The sequence below is a fragment of the Numenius arquata genome, chromosome 19, assembly GCF_964106895.1.
Source record: "Numenius arquata chromosome 19, bNumArq3.hap1.1, whole genome shotgun sequence".
NCBI lineage: Eukaryota > Metazoa > Chordata > Aves > Charadriiformes > Scolopacidae > Numenius > Numenius arquata.
In genome coordinates, this window is record NC_133594.1 from 649,658 (window position 1) to 662,536 (window position 12,879).

General features: G+C 48.6%; 1 protein-coding gene across 1 annotated transcript in view; it reads right to left on the reverse strand.

Moving 5' to 3' along the window:
• Positions 1–1,676: 1,676 nt before the first annotated feature.
• ZNF618 (zinc finger protein 618) overlaps positions 1,677–12,879 on the reverse strand; it is a 174,302-nt gene continuing 163,099 nt past the window's right edge. The window contains exons 14-16 of the mRNA XM_074161371.1: positions 9,746–9,823; positions 4,379–4,480; positions 1,677–3,231 (exon numbers count right to left, since the gene is read on the reverse strand). Coding sequence (XP_074017472.1) covers positions 1,718–3,231; positions 4,379–4,480; positions 9,746–9,823 — 1,694 coding nt within the window. The 3' untranslated portion in view covers positions 1,677–1,717. The remainder of the gene's footprint in view (positions 3,232–4,378; positions 4,481–9,745; positions 9,824–12,879) is intronic.

Sequence of the window (12,879 nt, forward strand, 5' to 3'; positions counted from 1 at the left end):
CCCCCTGCGTGGCTGAAGGGCTCCAGCCCCCTCTGCCCACTCTGAGCCCGGCCAGTCCATCCTCCCGAGCCCCCGACACCACTCTGCCGCTGCTGTCACTGTAGCTCCAGAGCACGCTACTGGAAGCAGGAGAGACTACTTCAATAATAAGAATTTGCTTCAATTTGCCTCCGGGATACAAGTCCCAGTGATGAAAAATTAACCGTTTGGCACCAGAAGTTGGGAAATGTCCAAGAGGCACCAAACCTGAGAGCCTGCAGAGACCCCGTCAGCAGCCCAGGACAGGCACTGGGCCCAGCAGAGCACCGGCTGTGGTGGGCAGCAGAGGGACTGAGATGTTTTTGGGTTACGATGATCTCTAATTGCATTTGGGGTGAGTGGGTAAGTGTGAATGTCTAAGGGCCCGTGGCCTTCCTAGCCAGAACGATTCAGCAACATAACAAGTAGTGTAATGCACTGTAGGTATTAAAAAGACATTCGTGCTACTAGAGGAAACCATTCCAAATAAAACGGGGAGATATTCTTTGCACTCAATCAGGAGCACTTACATTCAGAAGGATCTTTGAGCCCATGCACTTCTCTAAGCTTCCTTCAAACCCCAGTTTGACAAAACTGATGATCTTTGTTCCCCTGAAAAATCATACACCTTGGTTTGTCCTTGGCCTTGTGAAGGTTACTTCGAGTGTGTGGACTGAGAAGGTTTACAAAAAGCTGAGGTACGAGGGTTCTCGGGGGCAGCTGGCAGAGCCCAGCAAGCTGGTGGCCCAGAGACACCTGCGCCGTCACCGCTCGCTCGCTTTTCCTGGTTTCTAGTGCATAAGCAGCTGCTGTGGTTCCCGTAAGGATCTTATTTAATTGCAAATGGGCCACTCTAGAACAAGTTTGAGAACCCCTGACGTACAGAACTCACAGAGAAGCTAATTAACACTGGGAACTCAGAAAAGAAGTTATGCTGTAAAAAAAAAAAAAAAAAAATCCAAGAAACGTAACAATTATAGACATTTTCTGCCATGAACCATTTCTCTTAGTTTTAAATCAAGTTTATAATCACTAGCTAACATGTTAAACTCAAAACTGGGAGTGGGGAGAGAAGAGTAACTTTTCTTTTTTGCAAAAACTGTATGTGAAAAAAGTTAAAAATAAATTTAAAAAAAAAAACCTTAAAGTCTCCCTTCCTGATTTCTAAAGATACTGGTGTTCATAAAACACAGCTGCCCTGATAACATGCACCGTGTGTCAAGAAGGCTGCAGACAAATGCCCTCAAGGTGTAGAGTTATTCAAAGGAGCAAAGTCCAGTGCAGAACTGGTCTGTTCAATGCAGTCTGATTATCCATGGCAAGATGGCCCAGGGGACAAGAGGAAAGGTGGGGTGGAGGAGAAACAAAAGAAACTTCAAGTCACTTTAGATCTCAGCTGCCTGAAGACTTTAGAACATCAGCCTCCCATTGGTCTGCCCACTTGAAAACATTAGAAAGTCTGTCAAGTCCACACACTATCTATGGAAAGGAGCACGTTCCTGGCAGAGGGCTGTCTCTCTCCCGTGCTCAGCTTTCCTTTCAAACTTAATTTTATATATATTTATATTTTTATATATATATAAAAAAGCACTTGGTTTCCAGGGGCATTCATAATGAGGTCCACAGTGTTTAGAACTTAAAATTCTTTTTCTTTGTTTGGAACAGTGTTTTAAAGTTTTGTTTTAATTAAAAGACAGTCTTAAAGCATGTTGGACTTCAAAAACATGAGTTTGTTCATGTCTTCTGGACTGAGTAGCCGTCTCCTTTTGATTAAGAGAGCCTGCTCACACATATTTACACATTCGCTTCTGGCACCAACAGCAGGCACTGCTAAGAGCCAAAAGGCTAGCTTGGCTAGTTTCGTATGCTTTTGGGTAACACACGACCAGTACTGAAACAGGTCAGGGGTGGCCTGGAAGAGAGGTTCTTGCAAGTAATCATAGACTTCATTTTTCCCGAACCAATCTTCTTCCTGAGCTCCTGTGGCTTCCCCTGCTGCCCGAGGCTTCTTGGTTGAAGGTTCAAATTCTGTTTCTTCTGCCCAGGACTCTTTCACCTCGTTGATCAACTCACAGACCTTGCCAATGATCTCTTCATGCTGGTAGGGTGGGACGGGCCGCAGCTTCTGCTGAGGGTCTAAGATCATGGCTACCTTGTGCGCTGAATGAACTTTGAAGTTCTCCTTCAGCGCCTCCAAGAAGAGGTGGCAGAGTTTGCTGACCACGCCAGCATCGTTAGCTTTGGAAGTGAAGAGTTTCTCCAGTTTGACGTAGGTGGGCAGCACCAGCTGCAAGGTGGGCCGGCTCTCGTTGCTCAGCTCAATCACGGCCTGTTTCACCGGTGCCAGGATGGCCGCCAGGTTGCTGAGTAGGTGCTTGTTCAGGTTTTGGATGAGGTTCATCTTCTTGGCCCTGCTGTAGAACTCGCAGATCTGCTCGTAGCGCTCATGGACCAGCAGGAGGGAGTCGGTGACCGAGTTCCAGCAGGGAGGGGGAGAGGTCTCTTCCAGGGAGCCAAAGGTCTCCTTCGAGAGGCCCGTGGATCCTGCCAGATCTTCACAGACATTCAGGAGCTCGATCACTTCGTGCATATTGCGAGCCTGTAGTGTTCGCTTGTTCAGCACACTCTGCACTACCGAGTTCAAGGCACAGGCCGAACAACGCAAGCACATGCCTGCCTTGGAGAACGCAGAGGAGTTGACTTTGCAGTCCGTGACGTACACCGTCCTGATCTCCGACATCACAAACTCCGAGAGCACGTTCTGTACCCAGTGGTGAATAAAATCACCATTATCTCGAATGTCAACGCCCTTAATTCCCAGGACGTAACTCTTGATGTGGTTGCCTTCCACCTGATAGGCTGTCAGGATGTAGCACGAATCGGGGCCGACGCTCTGCGAGTGGCAAGTGACACCGATGCCAAGGCATGCATTGCTGCCCAGCGCGCAGGTGACTTTCACCTTCACTTGGTTGTACATCCGAGGCAAATGCTTCAGAGCCAGCGTGTTGAAATTGCCAAGGATTTCGGTGACAGAGAAGGCACCATAGCGAGCTCCACTGTCCACCAGGGTCTGGGCCAGCTTGATGAATTCCTTCCCACTCACCACACTCAGCGCCCCCAGGTCAGTGCACATCACCCTCAGCAGCCTCTCGGCAATGTTCTGCCGCTCCTTCTCTGGGATCACGCTGTTCCCTACTGAGCCACTCGCCGATGCTGCAGTGAAATACAAGGAGGGAGAGAAAGCACCAGATGAGAATTGCTCCTCTGCAACGGGAGAGGAAAGGAAGTCACAAAACAATTAAGACCCAGAGAGGTAGGGTGTGGGTCTGCTCAGAGGAGGTGGAACATGCCCAGATGATGGCAGAGACATCTCCAACCCTGGATTTCTTCCCCCAAAGGTTTCTGGACAGAGGAACCTCGAGGGACAGGCCTTGCTCTCGCTCAGAGCAGCAAGGAGCTTATCTGCATGCTTCCCCTGGTATGGAGACCGAGGCAGAGCACACACTATTTACTCACATTGCCTTAACCAACGGCATCTCTGGGGTGTTCACTGAGGAGCTGCCGACATAAGTTATAATCATGTGCGCTGTTTGCTATCCATGTCTATGGGCTGGTGGTCACAGCTCAACCCAGCTGGAAAGCTGGACATCTTTCCATTTTTGTGATTTGAGCCTTTTTTTTAAGACAGTTATTTTAAGAGGAGTTGCTCCAGTGAAGTGTTCAACTTCCTCCACCACCTCAAACACTGCTGAAGCCCAAGTTTCCATTTCCTCCTTTGAACTCCAGCAACCCCACTTTTTGTGGCTGATTTCAGGCAACGTGAACGCAATTTCTGGCCAGACCAGAAGATAAAAGCACCATGTTTTTGTATCACCCTTTCCTCAGACTGCTCAAGTGCTTCAGGACCGATTTCCTACAGGGCCGTGTTTTACCTTCTCGCGTGGGGAAGCACAAGCTCTGAGACGAGCTGGGGGTAAAGCCAGGCGCTGGCTGCCTGCCCGCACAGGTCATGACAAGCTATGCCGATGTCACACCTCAACAACTGGTTTAATTTTAACCCCAGGCTGGGAAGTCGGACATTGGATCAGAAATTAGCTTTTCCGTGAGTTCCCAACTGCATCTTCCTCACAAACTTTTCCTACTGCTTCCCCAGGGCTCCCAGTACTTTTTGCATACGAGTGCTCCTGTAACGGGAACGGTTGCTGTGCTCTGCAGGGTGGTACATGAATTACGGGGGAAATCAAGAGCAGTCAGGTGAGGACAAGGGCCTTGTGTGATGCCCGTCACTGCTGCACCCTCTCTGACCGTCACCTCTTCGAAGCAGACAGGTAAGGCTGGGACAGAAGAGCAAACTACGTACTATTGTTGGCGTTATTTCTTTGGAGCTGTGGTTTCCACTTTTCTTCAACAACAGCTAGAGGTGATCTGGGCTGGCTAGAGGCAATATTGTTCTCGTTGTCAGCTGCGGGCAAGAGACAGGGAGGTGTTAGAAGCACAAGATAATAACGCTTAAAGCACAAAGCGGGGGAAACAGTACCCATCTGCTTAGCATTTACTCATGGTTCCCTTAACTAAGGTGACACCAATCTACTACATTCTCCGTAGCCTTGAAGCAGTTTTCAGTGAGATGGCACAGGACCATCAGAAACCTTAAAAACTGGCTTTGGACTTGCAACCTATCACCTCCCAAAACGTGGCTGAAATGACAGTGGCTTTTTCTGTGCACCAGTGACATTGATGCCATGAGCACACCTTGAGAAATGTCTCCCGACCAAGTGAAGCTGCACACCAGGAGGCACAGATGTTCCTGGTGCAGCCTGACTTGTGCCATTTCCTTACTTTCGAAATGAAAGGAGGTTTAACAAACATTTATCCTTCTTTTGCCTCACTGCCTCTTTCTGCGCTGCAGGTGCCTTCCCTTTTCTTTGCTCTTAAATACTGTGTTTTTCAAGCTATCCTCAACCCCTCTCTAGGGATCTACAATCCTCATATAAGGTTTCCTTCCCTTGTAGAGAAGGATAACCTCCTCTTGGGCTGCTCACAGCTGCCTCAGACTGGGAACAAAAAGAAATTCTGGAGTGTGACCAAAGACTGTTCCTCCGTATCGCTGCAAGTACCAACTGCCCCGGGGGTCCTGGTGTTCGTGCTCCCATTTCTGTGTAACTGGGCTAAACTCTTTGGCTGCCAAGGTGATGGGATCCTTCAAGGAAATGCAGTCAAGATGACTAAATTCTGTATCATATCCATGTTCTTTCTTCTCCTGTGCCCCAAGAACTTCTCCCCATCCTCTAGAGGATATTTTCTAGTTCTGGTATGCTTCAGTATGAAACTGGGCTCTGAAACAGGCTGTGAAGCAACAATAAAGTGCACAATGAAGAAAGGTGGAAAAGGAAGGACAAAGATGGAAAGACTGATGACCACGCTAAGCAGAAGGATGGAATTAAAACCAAAGAAGACAAAGCAGGTCCTTTACTCATCACAGCTGGCCTCACCTCACCTCACCTAATTTGACACCTCTATTAGACACACCTCTCTTCAAAGTGGTCCCCTGGGGCTCCTTTTACACTCAGTGGTGCAAAACAGGCTCAAGAGCGTGATTCATTCACCCAATCAGAACTAGATGTCTCTTGTAGTGTAAGATCCATCGTGCTCTGAACTCACCTGGAGTCAATGACTTCTCCACTGATTATAAAGGGAGTCCAAGTTGACCAGCTCAGGTGCAGTATCTATAGCCCAAGCACACCAGTACCCAGTGAAACGAATCCTGCCCCAGCGCAGGGGACAGCAGAGCACCAATTAGCGGAATGCCTTATTAAGGCACCCAGAGGTGCTTTGCTCCGCAGCCCATGTTGATCTGGTGCTGGGCAGAGCAGTGGCAGCCCCTCAGAACAAACAGGAGAGGGCAACGCTGCTCTTCTTCAGCTGTGGCAATGAGCCGGGAGAGAAGGGAGCCCAGCAAGGATCTAGGGACAAGCAACGATGTGATGAAATTCCAGTGCTCTCTTCCTTACAAGCCAGTCCTCTCCCATTTGAGCAGCTCTGGACATTAACTGCTTGGGTTTTTACAAACCTTGCTGATGAACAGCCACAGACTGCACAGTTATTACTATTATTAGGGTCTGGGCACTGCACTGGCCACAGACTGGATCAATACCTAAGGGCAATCCAGGATACAACAGAACCAGAGAAGACTCTGGCACTGCCTCAAGGGCTGTATGTGCCCAGGGAATCCACTGGTGGTGGCCAATGCCCGGGGGCACTGCCAGGCCCAGGACTACAGCCAGAGGTCAGTCTCTGCAGGTGTGGAGGAGACGGGAAGAGCAGGAGGTGCTCAGTGAACATCAGTGATCAGATACAACACATCAGTTCTCTCCCAGCATCTGCCCACACCAACTGCTCTTGAGCCAATGCCAACAGTGTTCTCAACTCCAAATGCCTATGGGCTGGCAAAGGACAATGCTGGATGTTGCCTACTTCGTTCATGGCTCAGGCCTTCCTTGACTTGATGAGGGGTGTGGTGGGGAGAAACCCTCTATATTTCCTCCCCCCAGCTCTTTATCTATTTCATAACAATAGGGGATACATTATGTACAAATATCTGCTGGCATTCAATATGGCATTAATGAGATTTGTGCATTTCAGCCTCATCTTCCTTATCAGGCAGTCTGTGAACTACACACATCATGGTTCTTTAATTTCTCTTCATGCCTCCAATCCTTTAATCCAGGTTCAGCCTAGCCGTCCTTTTATTATTTTAGCTCTAGATTGTAGGAAGGGCATTATATGGTAGCACTCGACCTGAACAAAGTACTCTAAAGGGAGTCAGAGCTGTGTATTGTACAGTGTAATTACAGAACAAATTCCTTTGCCTGGTGTTCTGCTGTTCTATTTCGGCCTTTCAGCATCCAATTTACATTCTAATTGCTTCTTCTCATTGTGTGGCTTTACGGAGCTATAATCTCTCCTTACTACCTTCCAGCCTACAGGCTCAGCCCTCTGAGTGACTCAAGAGCCAGCATGTCCCTGCTTTTTCTCCTTGAGGCCGGCAGCACGTTCCCTGTCCCCAGTCACTCGGGAGAGGGGCTCAGTGGATGCATCACGTTTAGTTGGGAGAGATTAGGCCTTTGCATCGGACAGAATAAGCCAAACTGGACTGTGAACACAATAACTGGGGGAGTATGTGACCCATATGGATTTCTTGTATCTCTGCATCCCTGTAATCATAGAATCATCTGGGTTGGAAGGGACCTTTCAATTCATCAAGTCCAACCACCAACCTAACACTGCCAAGCCCACCACTAACCCATGTCCCTCAGCACCATGCCTGCCTGGCTTTTAAATACCTCCAGGGATGGTGACTCCACCACTTCCCTGGGCAGCCTCTTCCAATGTTCGATAACCCTTTCAGTGAAAAAATTTTTCCTAATATCCATCCTAAACCTCCCCTGGCGCAACTTGAAGCCATTTCCTCACTCCTTGAGCCAGGTATATGGAATGGTATAAACCACTACTGTGCCAATGTCCCCAGTATGTGGATTCCATGCCACCAATTCTGCTGACTACTGCAAGGTCTCTGCACTCCCAGACTTCAGAGATGTTGTTCTGATGCTGTTTCTTGGATATAGCCATTCCCAAGCTCTGGACAGGCTAAAAGGCAACAAACTGTGGCCCAAGTAACTGAACCCCCCTGTAATCTCCACTGCTGCTCTCTTAAGTACAACATCCAGAGCCGGACACCCCCCGAACCTTCCTGTAGCTTTCCCACCTCTTCATTTTGGTTTTCCCCCATCCCACAGCAGCAAATACTGTGCTGCTCGCCCCCAGCTGCACGGATCCGGAGGAAAGGCTGCTGTTCCCTCTGGGGGAAGAGGTACGAGCCCCGGACTGGGAAGCACCACCACAGAGATGCCAGAGCAGGGGATGGCTGCTTTCAGTGGGGGCATCGTCGGTGACACCTAGAGAAAGCACTTAAAGAAGACACGGACAAGCCTGCTGTCACTGTGCCAGTGAGACATCCGGGGAGGCAGCCAAGCAGAAGACAGGGACTTACAAACAGAGCAGGGAAAGATGAGAAAATACAGAGTTTAACAGGAGTAATCCTGAGTCGAGGAGAGGGGATTTACCCATTAATGTATCTCTGCTGACATAACACAAGTTGGATCACAGATGCCTGCTCCCTCCAGCCCTGTGCTGGGTCCACAGTGACCAGGTGAACAAGCCCAGAGGCCATGGGTCATTTGTAAAGAAGAGAGAAGGAAGAAGCTGCAGACAGCACCAGCTCACAGCGTGCCAGTGAACTGCCTTTCTCCCCTGTGACACCTTAGCCCTGGGCCCTCCTTTGCAGCTCCTCTACTCAGGGTCACCAAGAGCTGTAAATCAAAATGCTGCATTCCAGTCCCAGAGGGCAGAAGAAGGAACAGGATGGTCAGGACGCAGCTTGGAGGTAAGCAGAAACGGCCGTGGACAGAGAGCTGGAACAGACCCCGACACCCCAGAGCGACAGCAGCCTCTGCCCCAAGCTGCACCGCTTCCCCGTGTAACATCCAGTTACTCCACATTAACCATCTCATGCTCTAACAGAGAGTAACATCCACAAAGCTCACCCCAGCTCATAACAAATCACCCTGAATGTCTCTTCAGAAGATTACAAAGATGATAAATAAAGTAGCTGCTGCAGAACACACACAGCCTGTGCTAAGACTCGCCAACGACAACTGAACTGGAACCGAGGAATCACGTAGAACTCAAGGGACACCCATTAAAATTAGGACTAAAACTAAAACACAGAACAAGATAAGAACTTTGATAAGAATTACTGCTACAGAATGGAAACTATGCTTTTCCTCAAGCCACTTGTCCTTCTGTGCCACTCAGGCCTCACCTGTAAAGTGAAGGCAAAGGCAAGCACTGACTGTGTATTGGAACAGAGCCGCTGTCTGTTGGAGAACACGGGTCTGTCGAAGGGGAATTAATTTGTAAACCTGTGTTAATTCACTTGAATTTTCATTCAAGAGGAAAAAAATAATAAATCTGCCAATAGAGAAAAAAATCCCATTTCTACTTTTTTGAATATTCTGAATGTTGTCTTTGAAACAGCTTTGGCTTTGAAATTTTAAAATTGTCTTCTATGAGTTAAGACAGAAAACAAAAAAGGTGGCTTGGGAACAAAGTAGTAGAGCTACTCCTCAGAATTTTCTTTTGAAGAGAGCTGAGAAGGAAATGAACACAACTGCTGAAATAGCAAATTCTTCTCCCGAAAACACATTTCAGTCCTCTGCAGAACTCCAGGAGACACAAGCACAGAAAAAGGCTTGTGTGGGCGAAGGCTCTGCTGCCCCGTGAGCGTTTTTGCTTTGTTTGCTTCAACGAGAACTGCCCTTTCTGCAGGAGGGATTTCATCTGCTGTAGGAGTGACCCATTAGTGCTCACGCAATGAGCATTCCCTGGATACCTTCAGATACAGGGAATGGGGGTTTGACGTGCTCTGTGCCATGTTTCCCCTCTCCCTGGGGAAAGGAGCAGGAGTTACGGTACACCCTGAGCCTTGCATTGCTGCAGCCGCTGTGTCTGCTCCAGCCTTTGCGTGGTTTTTTTGCTGCAGGTGAAATTACTGGGGCTTTGGAAACGGTGAGCACAAAAAGCTCTATTGACACACAACGGGGTCAACATCAGGCGTCAGCGCAGAATTTAATTCTCCGCTCTAAGCGAGTCGAAGTGCCCAGCTTACCTGCATGGGACTGCATGTGCTCCAGGAGATTGTTATAAAACTGGAACTGGATTCCACAAGCTCCACAGGTGTAAGGCTCTGTTTGGGAGAAATCAGTTCAGAAGAATTACACAGAGTATGCAGGGAAGCAGCACACGTGCATACTTCAGTTCTTACAGTAGCGGGGCAGTGCCTTAGGTCCTTGTCACCTCAGCCCACGTGTGCCCGTCACAGCAGCTCCTTGGAACTGAATCCACAGGGCTCAGGCTAGGATTGGGAAGGCGCTGGGACACATCATTGCTTCTGGGCTGGGGACAGGCATTTAACACGAGCTTCACTTTAGTGCCACGGGACGGCCCGGGGTGGCAGAGGGACAGCCCGTGCACTGAAGCCAAGCACCTGCAGGGTGAGGGGGGGGGATCTCACTGAACCTGCATGAAGATTTGAGGGGCCACACACTGCCGGGGGTTTGCCAGCTCGTGCTGCCACAGGCTGTTTTAAGCCTGGAAGCAAAGCATGGTGAATCCATTTTAGATCCAGTTCTGTCAAATTCCAGTCTCTGCTGCCTTTCCCGGGTGAGACAAGGAGCATCGGGTTGTGAAAAATCCTGTTGCTCAGAAGTTGGGGCACGGAGAAGTGCCATGGGAGGGCTCAGCTGGGGGTTCTGTGGCTGTCACAAGTGCAGAAAGACTGGGGAACGGTGGGTGTCACTGGGCTCAGTGGGACAAGCAGAGGCGGAGGGGAAGAAGCTCAGGAATCAGGGCTGTGCCAAGGCGAGAGCAGAGCAGGAGAGCCGTGTTGCCAGAGTAATACGGATGAGCTGGAGTCAGGAAAGGGCTGGGGGCAGAGCTCCCTCGCGAGCTGAAAGATATGTTCAGTTCTGTTCTAACAGAAGTATGTTGAAAGCGCATTTTTTCCACTGAATTAACCTAATAGCAAACATTTGCAGTTGCTCGTTTAAACAGTATTAGTTGAGCGCATTAGTTGACAGATGTAATATCAAACTACAGTGGCTGAAACCTGTTAACATTGCAGTTTGGTTCTGTACCTCCAGATACACCACCACACGGCCACCACTTAGGCTGTGGCATTCTGGTTCCTAACAGCGGCATAGACAAATGCAAGCATTTGGCATATAAACAATTCTGCATACAAAAGCCTGGCACACACACAGAGCAAGGTCTATTGCTACAATATGCCAGAAATCTCTATCTACGTTCCAAGGGAAGCAAAAGCACCAGCATCCAGGATGGAAGAACCAAAATACAGGAAAGCACAAGCCTGACTTGGCAGTCATCTGTAAGAAGTCTATCTCAGGGAGCAAACCCCAGAATTCATCAGATGGCTATAGGAAGCTGTGAGGAAAAACATAAAAGAGGCCATGAACGGTTCATGTAAGCTACACTTCTATGCCAAAGGTTAAACCCCCTGCTGGGCCTTTTCCATAGAACCTACGATGGAGCCAGCCCTGCCCGCAGGAGCTGTGCTCAGTGCTTTATTTAACTCACTGTACGTTCTTGTGATGCTACTCCTGTGTTTTGCTGCAGTGAGGTGGGTTGGAAATACTGTACTTAAGTAACTGTGGAAGGAGAAAAAAGGGAAGATTTTGGCAACCCTAGAAATTTCAGGACTAGGGGGAATTAACGTGGACTGGCTGTCTCTGTTGAAATCATCAGTCAGGAAATAGTCAATTGTGGTAAAATGCCACAAGACGTACAAGGTAATCTAATCACTTAAGATTTTTTTTTTAATTATCAGAAAGGAGAAGATCCCACATGGGTGCAAACCATCCCCCTTAGATACATATTTCAATGTCAGATGACTTGTGTTACAGATGCACCTATTTGCCTCTGCTGCTTATGGAGCCTCTGCTGCTCAGATGGAAATGTCTCAAACTAAGTGGTTTGACTCTCCCTTCAAGTGTCAAAATTAGCATTTGATTAATCTAATGAAAGAAGTCACACATCGAAGAGCCTGCGGAATGTTGCTGGCAGGTTCCCACCAGGGTCAGAAGAGCTGCGGTGCTGCAGCCAGGGCAGCCTCCAAAGCCACCCCCCTGTCCTCTGTCCCATTGCTTTGCTGGAGCCCCTTCCCCTACAGAACGTGCTGAACATCTCAGGTGCTTCAGAAAGTCTGACATTTAGAGGTGTTACACCATGGTTCCCTGGGACACTTTCAGGTCTCCACGTGCCATTTCAACCTAAGCACATGCATTCTCTTCTGCCATCTCTGCCTGCAGCAACCTTGGCCAGAGAAAGCGGTGGAGAAGCAATTCACCCTCCCCTGCTGCAGCCCAACGACTTGTCTCTACTCCCAGACAAGCACACAAACTCCACAATTCCCCTAGGAGCAGGTTTCCAAGTGGCCACCAGAACAACTCTCCCCCTAAGCTCAGGTACAGGGCACTCACTGGGAAGGAAATCCCTCATGTACATCCAGTGGTCTGCAAGCACCACATTTCTCACATTCGTTTTTCTCTCTTGTTTCACTACATCCTCTGATTTCCTTTCCAGCTGATTTTGTCCCACTGAGCTGCTTTACCTTCCCCCTATTATATTCTCAGCTATTTTATCACCATAAACCTGTGTGGTCTTTCTTCTAGCTCTCCACTTTCCTGACTCCCCTTCGCTGCTCACCAGTCTCTTCTGGGTTCTTCCCATCTCCGTCCATCATGCAGTGACCATCAAGGTCTCCACAGTTCTTCATCTCAAGCTCCTCTCTCTGCCACTGCCCCACACTGTGCACTCAGTCACTCTGAAAGGTCTCTCATTTCTGATTCTTCTCAGAATATATCCTCTTGATTTTTATCTCATTTCCAAAAGCCTCACCTTCTGTTCTACCACAGAAATGTTCACCTCTGGAAACAAAACCACTGTCCACTTTCAAAAACTAATTTCGCATTCTGAAAACACCAAAACATTCTCTAAATACTTTTGGGACAAAGAGCCATAGAAGTCTGCAGTTTGCCACAAACAAAAATGACTCAAGTTAAAACTAGGGATAAAATTTAAATTCATCCAACAATTCAAAAGTCCTTCCTGGGGAGGAGGGCAGGGACGCTTGGGAGGACTGGCAGAAGCCCTGTGGGAATGAATGAACTCGCTTTACTTCCCAGGGCTTTCTCAACCCTCCTACTTCCCAGATTTCAGCTTCTA